The 16,911-nt window shown below is 40.4% G+C and overlaps 2 protein-coding genes across 10 annotated transcripts in view; one reads left to right on the top strand and one right to left on the bottom strand.

The window, feature by feature from the left end:
- Positions 1-1,908: 1,908 nt before the first annotated feature.
- Positions 1,909-2,865, bottom strand: LOC125357585 (formin-like protein 5). The gene is made up of 2 exons (XM_048354542.1): positions 2,712-2,865; positions 1,909-2,645 (listed from the first exon to the last, which is right to left on the bottom strand). Exons 1-2 carry the CDS (start codon positions 2,863-2,865, stop codon positions 1,909-1,911), a joined length of 891 nt encoding a protein of 296 aa, XP_048210499.1.
- Epb41l2 (erythrocyte membrane protein band 4.1 like 2) overlaps positions 1,914-16,911 on the top strand; it is a 171,839-nt gene continuing 156,841 nt past the window's right edge. For all 9 annotated transcript variants that reach the window (XM_048354080.1, XM_048354079.1, XM_048354078.1 and 6 more), the window contains exon 1: positions 1,914-2,011. The gene's annotated coding sequence lies outside the window, so the exon portion shown is untranslated. The remainder of the gene's footprint in view (positions 2,012-16,911) is intronic.

Here is a 16,911-nt window from a genome sequence, read left to right as displayed (position 1 = left end):
ATAACATTCTGCGTCACCATTAGCTAAAGTGACCCTGGGCAGAAATACCTAAAATTTGGGGCAGAATTAAAATTTTCCTCCTTGTAAGTTATCTCAGGCATTTTGTTACAGTAATAGAAAACTAGCCCAAATTCCCAATTCTTCTCAACCAGAATTGTGGGTAGTTAGGATTTCACTTGTTCACCTTATTAAATTTAACTTGTGTACTTAGCTTATGGGGTTGTGATTACGTAGCCTGTATATAAGGCACATAATAAATGTTTGCTATTTTTAACTTTATTGTTGACCGAAAGATCTTAGCAAATAATTTACCTTCCTGAGTCTTTTTTTCTTTTAACATTAGCAGTATATTAATTGTACAAAGGAGTGCTTTGTGACTAATTCTTTTCCTTTTGATGTAATGGAGAGAATATCTGCTCTACCTTTTACGTAGAGTTATTATTGTGAGGGCCAAATAATGTGAGTATATTCACTTGAAAGGTATTGTTACAGAGATTTCTTTCTTCTCCCCCTCCCCCTTTCTTTCTCTTTGTTTTTGGTGTGTGGTACTGGAGTTTGAACTTCTTGCATTTACTGGGCTGAGATTCTAACACTTGAACAATGCATCATGTCCTGCTTTTTGCTGGCTATTTTGGAGATAAAATCTAGCAGACTTTCTGCCCTGGTTGGTCTTAAATGCAAACCCACCCGTCTCCAGAGTAGCTAGGATTACAGGCTTGAGTCACCAGCAAGGGGGTGATACTGTTAGTTTATACAAAAGGTTACATTCATGAAAGAAAAAGAGTTTTTAGCAGGGGCAGAGTCACTAAAGATCTTAGTTGAGGTGGAGGAAAGCACATGTGGCAGGTGCTGGAGCCAGTGAACAGAACTGATTGGATATCCAAGTGCTCAGAAAAGAGAAAATACCTGTATGCTGGTGGTTCATGCCTGAAATCCTAGGTACTCACAAGGCTTATATCTGGGGAACATGGTTCAAAGCCATTTGGGACTGGTAGGTCTGGCAGACTCTTATCTCCAATTAACTATAAAAAAGCCAGAGGAGCTATGGCTCAAACAGCAGAGTGGCAGCCTTAAGTAAAAAAGCCCAGACAGTACAGTGCCCAGGCCCTGAGTTCAAGCCCCAGTACCTGAACAAAACAAAAAGAAAAGAAAAAAAGTACCAGGTGTGTGTGTGTGTGTGTGTGTGTGTGTGTGTGTGTGTGTGTTGGGATGTATCTTTCCACAATTTGGCTTCAAGATTTTTTTTTTTTTCACAAGCACAGTTAGTCTGTCATATTCTGCAGTTCAGGTTCCCAGGCTTCTGGGTTGAGATAGGCCCTTTCTCCACCCCCCATCCCCCAGTCCTTTTCACAGGACGAATAAATGGTCCGGACTTCTTCAATCCCTCTCTGTGAAAGTGAAAAATCCTTCTTTCACTGGAGAGTCCAGGGGAGCCAGTTTTCCTTATTCTGTGTCTCGGGTATCTGCTCTACTGTCTCCCACAGAATAAGCACCAGTGCAGATTTAGTCAGTGAAAGCATTTTGAAGAAAGAACTTTTACAAGTTGGAGGGCATTTAAGGTCAGGATTCTCAGCTGAGAACGCCTCGCACACACACATTAGCTGTCATTACTTCGAGCGGCTCGGAGGGCGAAACGCGTCCCCGCTGCCTGGTACCCGTGACAGAATCCTGCCAATCCCGCGGAAGGGCCCGGCTTCCCAGCCCCCGGCCCCCTATCTCTCTCCCACCTCTGCGGGCCCGGGCTGGCTCGGGGGCGTGGCCTGGGGGACAGGGGCGTGGCCTGCCTGCGGGGGTTTCCGCGCCCGGGGCGCGCCGGGAGGGAGCGCTGGCGGAGCTTCCGCCGCGAGGGGGCGGGGCCGGCGTGCCGAGCGCTCTGACGGCCCCAGCCAGGGAATTTCAATTTGAAACCTAGCGGAGGGCGGAGGCAGGCGCGGCTTGCCGGCGGCGAGGACAGACGCGGCCCGGGTCCTGGAGAGAGCGGGAGGGCGATCTCCTGAGGGGCGGCTTCGGGGTAAGGAAGAGTGCGGGGGCTGCGGACTGGCGGATCCGGGGCGCAGGTCTCGGCCGGTCTGGTCCAGTCTGGTCTGTGAAAGCTGCACGGGGGCGGCCCGCCGCTTCCCCCTGTCTCCTGGCTGCAGCCCGGCTGACCCCCGGCAGGAAGCGGCGGCGGGACGGGCTCCGCGGAGGGGGAGGGTGAGGGTGTGAGGTTCTCCTCAGCTCCTCGCTCCCCCGCTTCCCTGCCCTCCCCTCCTTCACTGCCTTCCTCACCCTCCTCCAGCGCACCCCGATCTCCCTGCGCGGGGTCCCGGTCGTGTGCGTGTTGCGTGGCTCCGGGCCAAAATCTCTTGCTCGGTTGCGGTCCTCCGGCCCGCCCCTCCCCGCTTTCCCGGCTGAGTATGGGTACGGGGTGAGGACCGCGCCGTCGTCCCGTCCGCGGGGCGAGGGGCTCCGGGTCACGCGTCTGGGCCCCGCGGAGCCGCAGGGGAGGGAGGGAGGGAGGGAGGAACCCGGCTGGGTCCTGGGGGGCGCGGGCCTGGTGGAGGCTGCTTGCGGAGGGGAGACGCGGGCCGGCGGCGCGTGGGCGCTGCGCAGGGCCGGGCGGAGGGGGGCGGCGCGCCGGCCCCGTGCGTGGCGCAGGTCGGGGGCTGGAGCGACCCCGCCACTCGAGCTGTCGCTGTGCGGACTCACGGTTTCCTACCCCGGTCCTCTACCATGCCTTCGCCCCGGCCGAGTCACCGCCGCGGGCCGCCGCTGTCCTTCGGCGATGGGGGGGAAGGGGCTTCGGAACGATTTTAGGTGAGCCATGGGAGGAGGACGAGGAGGAGGAAGATATAATAACGGGGCCCGTGGGCCGGGAATTGACATCTCGGGGAGGGGGCAGTCTCCATCCTCTACCGGAGACGTGAGCCCTGGGCGGCAGGGGCGTCTGCGGTAGTCATTATGCTTCTCCAGATGTCAACCTCTGGCGAGGCCAAGTTTTTTTGGGTGGTAGAAGAGCTCGCGCTTATAGTGTTATTATTTGGGGGAGGGCTGTCTGTTCGGAGCCTTTCCTACAGACCCAGGGTATTTCATTAAAATTTCCTGTAACCATAACAGCTGCCCCAGAGCCCAAGGTGGGTGAGAATGAAGATGGAACCTAGAGGAAATGTAGAGTATCTATTTTCTCTTTCCTGAATCATGCTTTTTCCTCAGTTTTTTTGAACTTCTTATGTGGGAAGTGGCACGTGTGTGCTGGGGTGTCTTGTTCCTCATGATGCTTTTTTTTTTTTGCCTTAAAAATGACAGTTTTCATTTTCTTCAGTCTTTTTTGTTTTTATTTCTTTATTATTATTATTTTTTTTTTTGCCAGTCCTGGGGCTTGGACTCAGGGCCTGAGCACTGTCCCTGGCTTCTTTTTGCTCAAGGCTAGCACTCTGCCACTTGAGCCACAGCACCACTTCCGGTTATTTTCTATGTATGTGGTGCTGGGGAATCGAACCTAGGGCTTCATGTATAGAAGGCAAGCGCTCTTGCCACTAGGCCATATTCCCAGCCCTTTTTTATTTTTATTTTCCTCCTGTTTTTGTTCTTCTTTCATGGGAATACATGATTTCTGTATTCTCTATCCATTAATAGTTTTGAGAATTAACATTTTAGCCAGTGTCCTGTTACTTTTCCCCTTGAGTGTGGCACTTGAATGAAATTAAGTCAATCAAGTTCTTGGCTGTGGAAGATGGAGCTTGGAATGTTCAATCCTCGGGTACAGAGTTTGGGGAAAAATGGTGCTTAATGATCTTGAGTTTCTATTTGTAGGCTTTTGCTTTGAGAAATCACTGGGTTGCTGTTGCAGCCGCTTATGGGCTGCATTGCAATGCTGCCTTGAATTGTGATAAAGGCCAACTGAGTCCATCCATCAGGTTGTTAATCTAACACAACTTGTAAAGAGCTCTGCTCCATCACCTGTCTGAGCTGGCATGGTCAGTTCTGCAGTTCAGTTTGAGAACCACCATCGAACCTTAGATATCTTGTCGATGGAGATTATTGGAGAACTGTACAAGTGCTAATGGGATAGAACAATGGGGTGGATTTAGGGCTCATTTAATCTTATCCTGTGGTTCTCACGTCTTGGGGCAGAATTCCCACTGAAGTCAGTAGTGGTCTTGTGTGCAGTCTGCTGAGAACAAGAGGCTGCTCATTAAGAGTAATAGTGGGGGACAGTTTCTTTCCTTTTAAAACATCCCTTAACATCCCTTTTTATGGAGAAGCGTAGCCATTCTTTAGTCTCGTCTAGTAGAAATAGTTAGATGGTATGTGCAGAAACCTACCAGAAAATGTGTGGATGAGTTAAGTCAGTAAACCTCCAACTTTAAAATCTAAATTGGATGGCAATTATTTGAAAAGATAAACAGTTATAATTATTTACACTAAATAATTATTTTACTTGAGTTTCAATAAAATATGCTATTTTATGTAAAATACCAAACTGCTGTGGAATGTTTTGCAGCAATTGCGTATGTATATTTAAACTCTGATTTTTTTTTTTTTTTATGACAGAGTCTTATATAGCTCAGGCTGGCTTGGCTTGGTAACTCACTGTGTGTAGCCAAGCTGGCCTCAAATTCTTGACCCTTCTGTCTCAGCCTCCTGCCTGCTGGGATTACAGGCTAGTTTGTGTACTCTTCTGCCATCTTTAAAATCTGAAGTTTAAGTCCAGGTGAAAAGAAGGAAATTGGAGATTTAGAGGAGGAATCTGAAGGGAGGCCAACCAAAAAATTATTACAAGTAAAATACCAGGAAACTCAGAAGCTCTGCCGCTATTTTGAGACAGCCTTAGTTTGATCATGCACATCACACTTTCCTCAGAAATTAGTGACTAGCAGGACCCATCATTAGATTTGCAAGAACTCCAAGCCTTGCATCTTAGCTTAACTGTGGCTTACCCTGTCCAAATTACTAGTTCCAAAGAATTGGTTTAGAAAACCTAACCCGTGACCAGAATGTAAAAATAGATATCAGAACCATGTCCACGTGTACTACCCAACCACTTTCAACTAAAAATACTTGCAAAGATGACAAAGCAGTCCTCAACCAAAATATTTATTGGTAAAATTTCTCTGTAATTAGTAATATTGTATAGTTATGTTTAACATCACGTTCTTCTCTGAATCACCACTCTCATATTACTGTGGCTAGTGACCTACCAGGTTTGTATCTTTGCCATTTTATTTAGGAATGTGGGGTTTATATTTTATATAGCAGCGATTTAGCTGTGGGAGGTTAATTCCCTCCCCACCCCATTGTTTCTCTTTTTACAGGAAAACAGACATTTTTCTTTCTTTTTTATGAATTCAGATAATCTGTTTAAAAGTTTTGTGCGAACTTTTTGAAAAAAAGAATTACTAGCTTAAAAATGAAGTAATAAAACAGTTTATAAGGATCAGTACCACCAAGTCACATTTTTCATTTCTGAAATCTGTATTGTGTACTTGGAGAAAACAAAGGAAATGTGCCTACCTCCTCCACCCACCTTTATTTAGAAACACTTTCAGTGACGTGTTTTTTTTTTTTTCCAGATTCAGAATCACAGTACTAACTGCTAGTTATCCTTAAACAGATTTAAAAGCCTCAAGTAAATGTTTCTGCTGGCTTCAGTAGTTAGCAAATACTAGCCAAACCCTAATTTACTGCTGTTATATAGAATCTTGGAATCTCAGGGCTGAACTGTTTAGTAGGCAGCAAATCTACTCTTAGCCCTTGCTCCTTTTCCCTCAACACACAAACATTTGCATCCTCTTCAGAAGATCTGCGTAAATAGGAGATTGTGTGTGATTCCCCCATATACTCTAGACAGAGCATCCTTTGGGAATGCCATGTTTTGGCATAAATCGGTAACTTGATACTCATAAGATGCTATCATTGAGGAATGCCCCAGACTAAAATCTACAGTGGAATCAGTGCCTGTTGTCATTAGCTATGGGTAGTGGCCTCTATGTTAGCTGTTAATAGTATGTTTTTTAGAAGTTATTACAAAGTCAAAGGAAAAGAAACTATAATCTAGAATTTTTTTTGGTGTTTTTCTATAAATTGTGTATTTCATAGAAAGGAGGAGGGATATTTGCTAGTGAGTACTTAAAGATTTTACTTAAATATTTGAAGGATTCATTGAATCTTTGTATATTGAGATTTTTTTTTTTTTTTGCCAGTCCTGGGGCTTGGACTCAGGGCCTGAGCACTGTCCCTGGCTTCTTTTTGCTCAAGGCTAGCACTCTGCCACTTGAGCCACAGCGCCACTTCTGGCCATTTTCTGTATATGTGGTGTTGGGGAATCGAACCCAGGGCCTCATGTATATGAAGCAGGCACTCTTGCCACTAGGCCATATCCCCAACCCCGAGATTTTTTTAAAGTAAAGATTATTGGATTTTAATATTTGGTCTTTTTGTAGAAATATGGAGATCATAAAAAGATTTTTATTTTTAAACCCATTTTTCAAGAAAATCTAGTTTTTCATCAAAATGGTGAGAAAAGGGGTAAAAAGTGAACCAATGTGACAGTATTACATACAAGACAAGATGCTGTAAACAAACTATACATCTGGGGGGAGAGGGAGAGGATTGGGGAGGAGAGAAGGTGGGAGAAAAATGAGGGAGCAGGTAACAAGTTTAACAGGAAATGTACTCACTGCCTTACATATGTAACTGTAACCCCTCTGTACATCACCTTGACAAAAATAAATAATAAAATGAAAAAAGTCTAGTTTAAAAAAATCTCCCTTTTGTGGTTGGGTTGGTTGGTAAGGGTTTCTCCTCCCCCCTCCCCCCACCATCCTGGAGCTGGAACTGTCAGCCTGGGTGCTGTCCTTGAACTCCTTTTTACTCACACAGTGCCACTTTGGGCTTTTTCTGTGATTAGTTGGAGATAGGAGTCTCAAAGATTTTCCTGCCTGGGTTGGCTTTGAGCCACAATTCTCAGCCTGAGTAGCTAGGATTACAGGCTTGAGTCACTCACCTCTGGTGGTGTGTAGGATTCTTACACGTGCTTTTTATGTCTCAAAGGGTAAATAATTAACAAATTATTTCCCTGGTTTGAGAAATAGCATTTATTTTAATGTAAATCTGTGTTTTTTCCCTGAATTTTTTTTATACTTATTTATTGTCAAAGTGATGTACAGAGAGGTTACAGTTTCATACATTAGGCCTTGGGTACATTTCTTGTACTGTTACCTCCTCCCTCATTCCCCCACCCCCTCCCCCTTTCCCTCTCCCCCCACTGAATTTTCTTATTTAAAATTTCTTACCTCTTGATATTATAATAATAGATGTCATATGGCTTGTCAGTGTCTACCTACTGCTTGTTTTATTTTTTAAGATAGAAATTGAGCTAATTTCATATTCTTTTAAAAAATTTTATTGTCAAAGTGATGTACAGAGAGGTTACAGTTTCATACATTAGGCATTGGATACATTTCTTACACTGTTTGTTACCTCCTCCCTCATTCCCCCCTTCCCCCCTCCCCCTTTCCCTTTCCCCCCCATGAGTTGTTCAGTTTATTTACACCAAACAGTTTTGCAAGTATTGCTTTTGATTTTGGTATTCCCTTTCAGTTTCCTATTTCTAATACCAGTATTTATATCACTGTTGTAACTACTTTCAGCGTGCTTTGTGTAACCGTAGCTTCTATTATTGATGATCTTCTTGTATCCCCTTCCTGTGGTTGTACCTGCACTATCTCTGTATCTTATCTGAGTACATTGGAAACCGTGTATAATTTCATATTCTTAATTACCTTTTTTTTGGTGATACTCCTGGGGCTTGAACTCAGGGCTTTAGCACTGTCCCTGGCTTCTTTTTGCTCAAGGTTAGCACTCTACCACTTGAGCCACAGCGCCACTTCCAGCTTTTTCTGTGCATATATGTGGTACTGAGGAATCAAACCTAGGGCTTCAGGCATGCTAGGCAAGCACTCTACCATTAAGCCACATTCCCAGCCCTCTTAATTACTTTTAAAATGGAAATTCTTTTTCACTTTACAGGTGCTTCTCATCTCACTTTGATATTTCTATTTTAGCAAATTAAAAAGAGTCATAAAGGTTTGAATATATATGAGTTGTTCCCAAATAATCACTATGCTAATATGAAATAAATTGGGGAAGAACTATCTTTTCTGATATCTAAAGGTTTTAACATTACATAGCTAAGTTGATATGTTTATTTGGTGCCATTCTAGGGCTTGTATTCAGGTCAGGTCAGGTGGGTAAATTCATGATATGTAAACTAAACTTAGATTTTCAGGTTTTCTCTTGAGTTGCTTTGCTATCACCTGGCTGTCAACCAGAATGTCCTGAAAGAATTTTCAAATACTTATATCACCCTTCAGTTGCCTTTCTCCAGGATAATTATGGTTCAAAAAACTTGCCATACAGGTCTGGTTATCAACTATCTAGTCTAGTCACTTTTTCCAAGCCCTGAGCTCAGTTATATAAAACTTGTGATAGGCTTTCATTATTGTGACAATAGGGCTGAGTTTTCTACCTATTCTTTAGTTTCCTATTCTGGCAACATATATAATATTAACATGTAGTTTATCTGTAATAATTCCTTGGTTCTTTTCCCTTTGATTTAGACTTCTTTTTTTAAAGTTTATATTAATTTACCTGATGGGTCAGAAGAGAGCTTGGAGATGATTTAACTCAGGAGTGGGACTAGGAGGGAAGGTCCTGCTCTCATATTGGGCCCCAGGGATTCCTAAACTGCCTGAGATTGTAAGTCAAGTTGTATTTCTAGGCAAACTGTGAAAGAGAAAGTGAGAGCTCCAGATATTTTTGGGTGGAGCTGTAGGAGAGAATAAATACGAGATAAATTTGGGAAATAAACATGGTTGTGAATTATTTTAAGAGGTATTCTTTCATTTTTATGTTATTTTAATGTACTTTCATTGATTTGCCTCGCCACCTGATTGTGCTTATTTCCATTTAGTTGAAAAAAAGTTCTCGAGCCTCTTTACCCACTTATAGAGGCTAAAATAAATTCAGACATAATCTTAGTCATTTGTGTTCTTATCTGTGCATGAAGTTTTTAAATTTTTTTGTGCATAGTACTGGGGTCTGAACTTAGGGCATTGAACTTGCTAGGCTAATATTCTATCTCTAGAGCCATGCCTCCAGCACTGTTTTTTGCTGGTTATTTTGGAGATGGACTCTAGGCTTTTTTTGTTTGTTTTTTTCTGCTTGAGCTAATCCTGAAAGAAAATTGTCCAGATTATCAGCCTCCTGAGTAGATGGGATTATAGTCATGAGACACCAGCACCCAGCAATGATGTATTTATATTTTCTCACAAAATTTTTTGATGAAAATGTTGATTACAGAGGATCAGTAACAAGCCCATATTATTTGGTGTTGGGTAAGTTGCCTTTATGCCATGGACAGTTGTACCTGTTTCAGGGTTATATGAGGATTAAATGACCTTATGCTTATGAAATGCTTCACAACAGTGCTTGGCATCTGTGAAAATTGTTAAGAAAAGGCCTAGTGGATTGCTTGTGACTATGTGGTAAACACATTTTTGCATGTAGTTTGCATACCATCTTGGACTCATAATTTTTTTTTTTACACTGACTCAGTTCTTTCTTTTTTTTTTTTTTTGAGCCCCTTTACCTATTTATAGGGGCTAAACTAAATTCAGACACAATCTTGGTCACTTTGTCCTTTAATTTTACCTGTACATTTTTTCAATCATTTGCATTAGACTGTTGACTGTTTAGACTATTGTGTTGACATCTTTTTTTTTTCCATCTTGGTCTTGGGGATTAAATTCAGGGCCTGGGCATTAACTATCCTTGAGCTTCTTAGGCTCAAGGCTAGCTCTCTATCACTTGAACCACAGCCACTTTTGGTTTTGCTTGAGTAGAGTCTCATGGACTTTGCTGCCCAGGCTTGGCTTTGAACCATGGTCCTCAGATCTCAGTTTCCTGAGAGCCACAGGCCTCTGGCTTGCCATCTTCTGTAAATACCAGTTGAAAGATGGAAAAAGGCATAGATCTGTAAGACATTAAAGTGTATTCTGCCGTAATAGGGCTTTTCTACCTTTTTTTTTTTTTTTTTGCCAGTCTTGGGGCTCAAGGCTAGCACTCCACCAATTAAGTCACAGCTCCACTCCTGGCCTTTTCTGCATACTGAGGAATCGAACCCAGGGCTTCATACATGCTAGGCAAGCACTATACCACTAAGCCACATTCCCTTCTCTACCTCTTGAGCCAGCAGTTATTTCCTGTTTCTGCTTTTGTGAAGAATAACTTTTGGGTTACCATCAGATTCATGGTTTATGGAACCCATTAGTCAATGCCCATAAGGTCCTAGGCCCTCAGTAATATCTGGAAGGAAAGTCTTTGTGACTTTCTGCTTAATTTTGTGACTTACTGTTCAGATTGTTCAGTTCACTGAACCCTAGTATTATGTTCCCTCAGCTCATAATTGTGCCCTATTTATATGATCTTTACCTTTCTGAAGATTTTTTTTCATGTCATCCTTTAATCTTTTATTACATGTCAGTCAAGTCAAAATGAGAAACTAAATCAACTGTATTTGGAGTGTTAGGAGTTGAAATTGGGAGAACACATGTTTAGTTCGCTCTGAATTGGTGTTCTAAAAAAGAAAACTTGGCCCTTAGGAACAAGCAGTCCTGATTTACCTATTAAGTGTTGAAAAAGAACTGGTACTATGTGCCTGATAGGAGATAAAGAAAATAATACGTATGCTTACTAAAAATGTACATAAAATAATAGGTAACCTCTTGACATACAGCTTGAGTCTCTGGACACAGAGTACTTATCTGGTTGTTGTGGCCATTTTTGGTCTTATCAGATTCCTGTTGTCAAAAGACTAGGGATCAGAGTTCCCATTCCTAGACAACACCATGAGATGCATAATTTTCCTTTTTCTTTGCTGGTCCTGGGGCTTGAACTCAGGGTCTCAGAACTGTCCCTGAGCCTCTTGTGCTCTGGACTAGTACTCTGTCACTTGAGTCACAGTGACACGTCTAGATTTCTCTGAGTAGTTTTTTGGAGAGAAGAAAGAATCTCACAGACTTTCCTGCCTAGATTTGAATTGTGCTCCTCAGATCCCAGCCTAAGTTCTACTTTTGAAAAGCTCATTCAGTATTACCTTTATCATTTTCCTTTTCAGTAAGTAGAAGATATAAAGACTTTTATAAGTACAACTGTAATACCATTATACTTAAATGTCCTTAATATTATTAGATGTCCAGCTGTCACTGTTTAAGTATTTTGGGTTTTTGTTTTTTGTTTTTAAAAATTTTTTTTTGGTTGGGTGGTGTTTTGTTGGGACAGTCTGATGTGTAATAAAGGCTGGCTTTGAACTTGATGATGTTCCTGCTCTAGCCTCCTGAGTCCCGGGATTACAGGAGTCTGATCCCATGCCTGTCAGTTTTTGTAAAGCTTTCTTCACCTTCTTTTTCTTTTCTTTTCTTTTCCTTTTTTTTGGTACTGGGGATTGAACTCAGGACGTTGCACTTGCTAGGCAAGTACTTTGCCACTAAGCTACATTGCAGCCCCTTCACCTTGTTTTTCATGCTATGTTTCCAGTATGATTTTTCAACATTAAAAAAATGTGAGAGCATAAGATGCATCAAAATAAAATACGACTTTAGATGTGTGAGACACATCAAAAATGTGATGTTTTGATCCTCCACTACTTTTTTCCCATGTGTTTTTATGTTGTTTTGCTATTTAATTTATAGTACAGAGAACATTTCTTACAGGACCTATAAATGATTTAGAAAGTCAGGTAACACTTCAGAAATTATAAGGAGTAGCAGCAGACAAATGCCCTAAACTTTAATGATAGTTTTCTACTATCCAGAGATAAATGCATTCAGTGACTTATTTTCTAATTTTCTGGTGTGCTTGGTTATTAAATGTTGTATCAGGATTTTCGGAGCTATCTAAACCTATGTTCCCTGAAACTGAAATGACAAAATATTTTTATGCTTTGTTATTGGTTACAAACTTACATCTTTTCTAAGAGAGCAGGGGAACATACTGGAAGCCCAAAGTTTAGTTTCACAAATGTTTATGAACCCAAGGCCTTCTTTGTCCTTAGTCTTATGAAGGTATTATTGTGCATGGGTAATTGTTTAAATGATGTTTATATGGGTGGACTAGTACTGGAAAAGCCTATTCTACCATCCTGCTGCATCTACAAATACAAGGTTTTTAGGGCTTCTCCAATAATAAGCTTCTTTCTTGTAATCCTCCACCAAAACAGCACTCAAGTTTCAGCTTCCTTTGCTCTGCTAAGCCAATTATTTTGTACATCTGTTTTCCATCTTCTCAAATTCTTATGGTATATCTTATCTGCTGGCCTAACTTTCTCCTGTTGCTGTTTTTCTTTTCTTTTTTTTCCCCCTTAGGGGATTTGCATTTTTGTTTTTTTAAAATTTCCTTGCTGTCATTTTAATAAAAATTTGAAACAAATTAGCTCATGTTCAACCCACTGAATACAGTTTACACTGATTATACATAAAATTCAAGCTGGATCCTGGTGGCTCATGCCTGTAATTCTAGCCGCATAAGAGGCTGAGATCTGAGGCTCTTAATTGGAAGCCACCCCCAGCATGAAAGTAGGTGAGACTCTTATCTGCAGTACATCACTAAAAAGCCAGAAGTGGAGCTGTTGCTCAAGTAGTAGAGTATTAGCCTTGAGCTAAACAGTATTTAGGACCTGAGTTCAGGCTTCAGGACTGGGGTGTGTGCCCAAACACATACAAAACCAACCAGACAAAAACACAAAATTAAGCCAGTGTTAGTGGCTCATGGCTATAATCCTAGCTATTTAGGAGGTTGAGGTCTGGGGATTGAGGTTCGAAGAGGCTCCTGTCTCCAATTAACTAGCCCCTAAAGCTGGAAGTGGAGCTATGGCTCAAGTGTTAGAATGCTAATTAAGGGTCAGTGCCCCTGTTCAAGTCCAAGTACTGAAAACAAAATAAGATTATTGTAGACTGTGGTAGTTAACATTTGGTAGAGATTGTAGTGATAAAGAAATTGTACTTTTTTTTTTTCATGCCATTTGCTGAGTACAGTTAGATTAACAGGCCAAAAAAAAAAAAAATCAGGTTATTGATTGTTATTTAGGTAGATGGGAATGGATAATTGCTAAGCGATTGAACAAGATATTGTTTCCTTCAAATACTCAGAATCTGTATTATAGTTTTTCCTGTGATGTTTCACAGTATAAAAAATATTATACACTTGATACATTTAAAAATACACAGTGAAACCAGAAGTGGCAGTCTTTTTTTAGAGTTTATAGAATGTCTTATTACTTGAGTGTTTTAGCTTGTCTCTCTTTAAAGTGACAGAGTTTCCATATATAAAACTGAATATTCTTTAATTATGATTTTGGTTTTGATCAGTCTTTGAATTCATACAGGTTCTGATAAACACTGTTTGGGAGAACATTTTCATTACTAGGTAAAGCATAAATAAGGAGTGGGAATTACACTAATGTGAGGGTACCTGTTTGGAATTTTTATGTATGGGCTTCAGGGAAGTTGAAATAGAGTAGGAGATTCTGAATAGATGATTAGTACTGCCTGTGTGGTCTGAGGAAGCTCCAGGAGGATCTCCTGCCCATGAATATATGACATTAATGTTAAGGTACACAGTGGGTTTTAAGAACTTATAAATTAAGATCCTTTATTCATTAATGGAGAATGTTTTGTAGGCAATAAGTAAAGACAATATTTCCTCCAAATGCAGAAGTAGGTTAACTAAGATGTTACATAGATGAATCTTTCACTATGTATGTATGTATATATGTATGTATATATGTATGCTTGCATGCTTGCATGTATGCATTTATTTCGAAACACAGTTTTACTATGTATTCCAGTCTGGTTTAGACTCTTTATCCTTCTGCCTCAGCTTCATGAGTGCTGGTATTGTAGATGTGTGCCACCATGGGTGGCTGAGTCTTTATTCATGTGTATGTCAGTGTGCATCAAAAAAATATATAAGTACCTCAGAAGTATGGTTTCAATAATCTGAAGTATCAAAGTGAATACTTTTAAAGTAACTTGAAAGACAAGTACAAAATACTTAATACAAGATTTGACAAAAATGAAAAATAGGTATGTAAATAGCATTGATTAGACAGTGGTTAGTTTCAATGTGTTTTCTGTAATCATACTTTTATTTTCTTAATAGTACAGAATGGTATGTTCTGACTGGCATATAGACTTCTATTCCCCTTTAAAATGCTTTTTATTTGTATATGTTAAACAATTTTGCTTTTCAACACAAGTTCTCAATTTTTTTGTTATTTGATCTTGAAAAGAATTTTGTGTCTTAGGTCTGACAAGTAAGAGAAACAAGTCAGGTAGAGGTTAAATGTCATTCAGCAGTTTACTAAAGGAGCTGTTTGCATAGCCAAGCTCTCCCTGTATCCACAGTTGCTCCCTCTACACAGTGCTTTTTGGCTGTTAATGGAGTAGCAATTGAAATTTTCTTGGAGAACTTGGGAAGCTTGCCAAGTTGGGTCGCTAACAGGGTGTCCTGTAGCTTTTATATATTTGCATCTTGAGCCTTGAAGGTAGATTGAACTAAGTCTTCCAAAAATAGTTCAATAAGTATGTCAACATTTGAAATACTATTGAAAAAACAAGGAAGTGGTATTCCTGTGGGATTCTTGGGAAATGATGCCAAATGCTTTCACAAGTATTTGAAAAGCAAATGTGGCAGTGGTTATATGCTAGACAACGAATGGTTCCTAGTCAGCCTTGGTTTTTGGAGCCCATTTTAGTATGATAATGTTTTACTTTTTCCCAGTACTCTCTTCTTAATTGCTTCTAGATTAGCAAAAAAGCTGCAAAGTCAACATCTTTCTTGAAAAATCTCCTTATTTCTCTTCAGAGAAAAAAAAAAGAAAAGTATTTTTCCTCTAATAAAGTGAATAAAAGTTGTGTGTCAGAAAGGTAAGAGTGTCAAGTAATGACTTGTGTATGTCTAAAAGGAAATTAAGAGTTCAATCTATTATAATCAGATTGTTTTTGGATCTTGACTGTTAAAATCAACATCAGAAAAGCTTGGATCTTTATTTTCCTTAATTCCAAGGTTCCTTTAAATTTTGCACATAAAGGAATTTGAAAACATTCATCTTCCCTCCAAATTCCTCTACCTAAGGACAGGAAGAAAATGCCCTGAAATGAAGATTAGGGTTTCATATGTAGTGCAGATGTGGTCTCTAAAATAAAAATTTCTGTTTGTTACTGTTTGTTTTTTTGCCTGTATTAGGGTTTGAACTCTAGGCCTCCAGCTCTTGCTTTACTGTTTTCTTCAAGGCTGATGTTCTACCACTTGAGTCACATTTCCTCTTCAGGCATTTTGCTGGTGGACTGGAGATGAGTCTCCTATTTGTCTGCGTGGACTAGCCTTGAACCTTAGCCTTCAGCCCCCAGAGTAGCTAAGATTATAGGCATGAGCCCCTGATTTTTTTTTTGTAGTAACAGAATCATTTGTTTATTGCATTATCTTGTCATATTTTTAGAATAAATAGCTACCTATTGTTTTGGTCACTGAAAACAGTTTTGCAAAACACAGTATTGTGGATATAGAGAACACTTTAGCCAGTGCTTAAAACAAAATAAAAAAAAACACAATAAAAATAAACACAACAACAACCAATCTACTCTAGCAATTTCTAAACCCAAATGGAGTTATCTTCCAATTTTGTATATTCTCAAGGGAATGTTGACATGTATAATTTTTTTCCTCTGGTACCTGCCTGTGTTTATACTGTATTTTCATTATTTCAGATTTCTATTTTCCTATCTTTTCCACCCTTCCCTTTCTCCTTTGGTCCTTCTTTTGTATAGTGTGGTTCAGTGGCAGGATGTTAGAACCAGATCAGTTGCAACACGTGTGTTTTTTTCATTGACTGAATTTTAATGAGACTGCAGAGTTATAAAATAAAAGCAGTTTGTGATGTGTATGATTCTGTCTGGTAGTGGAGCGGGCGGGGAGGTACATGCCTTAAACACTGATCATGTACTGGTTTAGAAATTATCTCAGCTTATTATCCCTTGTTCCTTCATAGTTAAAAGTTTTGTAATAGGCAGGATTTTTATGTTAGAGATAGTTTCACATTTTAATTTGTAATTTTAGTTACATATAATTATTCAGTATAATTTCTTAGCAAAGACATGGTGAATTATAAAATATTGATATTAGATATCATTTCTTGGATACCTACTATGTCAGACACTTTCTGTAAGCACTTTTCATGTATTTATTCGTTTAAATCTCACAGGAGTTCGGCCGGTAGATACTGTTGTTTTAGAAATCCTATAAGAAAACCCAAGTACTGTTAAGTTTTAGTAACTTGCTCAGAGTCAATCAGCTAATGGCAGAGCTGGGGTTTGAGCCCTGTCTCTCTGGTTCTAGAACCTACAGTTACAATTACCGCTCTGTCTTTTCTCTAAGAATATGTCAACTTCTTCAAATGCTGTTTGTATTTGCATTCTTTCCCCTGAGGTAACTTGTCTTTTACTAAAGTCACTATTGACTCTAGTGACACTATTGAATTGGGGAATAATCTGATCTCGGTGGTGGGGGGAGGGGAGGTGGGTTGGGGGTGGGGAGGTAGTTGTCAAGTTTCATTCAGAAACTTGAAAGCAGTTAATGAGATTCCACTCATGTTCTTTCACTGCCTTAGTTACAAAGAGGGAAGGGAAAATAGAAGCATGTAGAGAGTAAATTGATACCTAGTAATGTCTGCTTTTTCTTCCACTTTTTTTTGCGGGGTGGGGGGGGCATGGTGCAGTACTTGTACTTGCCAGACAGGCACTCTGCACTTGAGCCACTCTCCCGCTACTTTGGTTTTGTTATTTTGGGCATAGGATCTTGTGTTTATGCCCAGGT

Source organism: Perognathus longimembris, chromosome 9, assembly GCF_023159225.1.
Source record: "Perognathus longimembris pacificus isolate PPM17 chromosome 9, ASM2315922v1, whole genome shotgun sequence".
NCBI lineage: Eukaryota > Metazoa > Chordata > Mammalia > Rodentia > Heteromyidae > Perognathus > Perognathus longimembris.
Note: the sequence above shows the minus strand (reverse complement) of the source record. Positions and strands in the feature narration are given on the sequence as shown.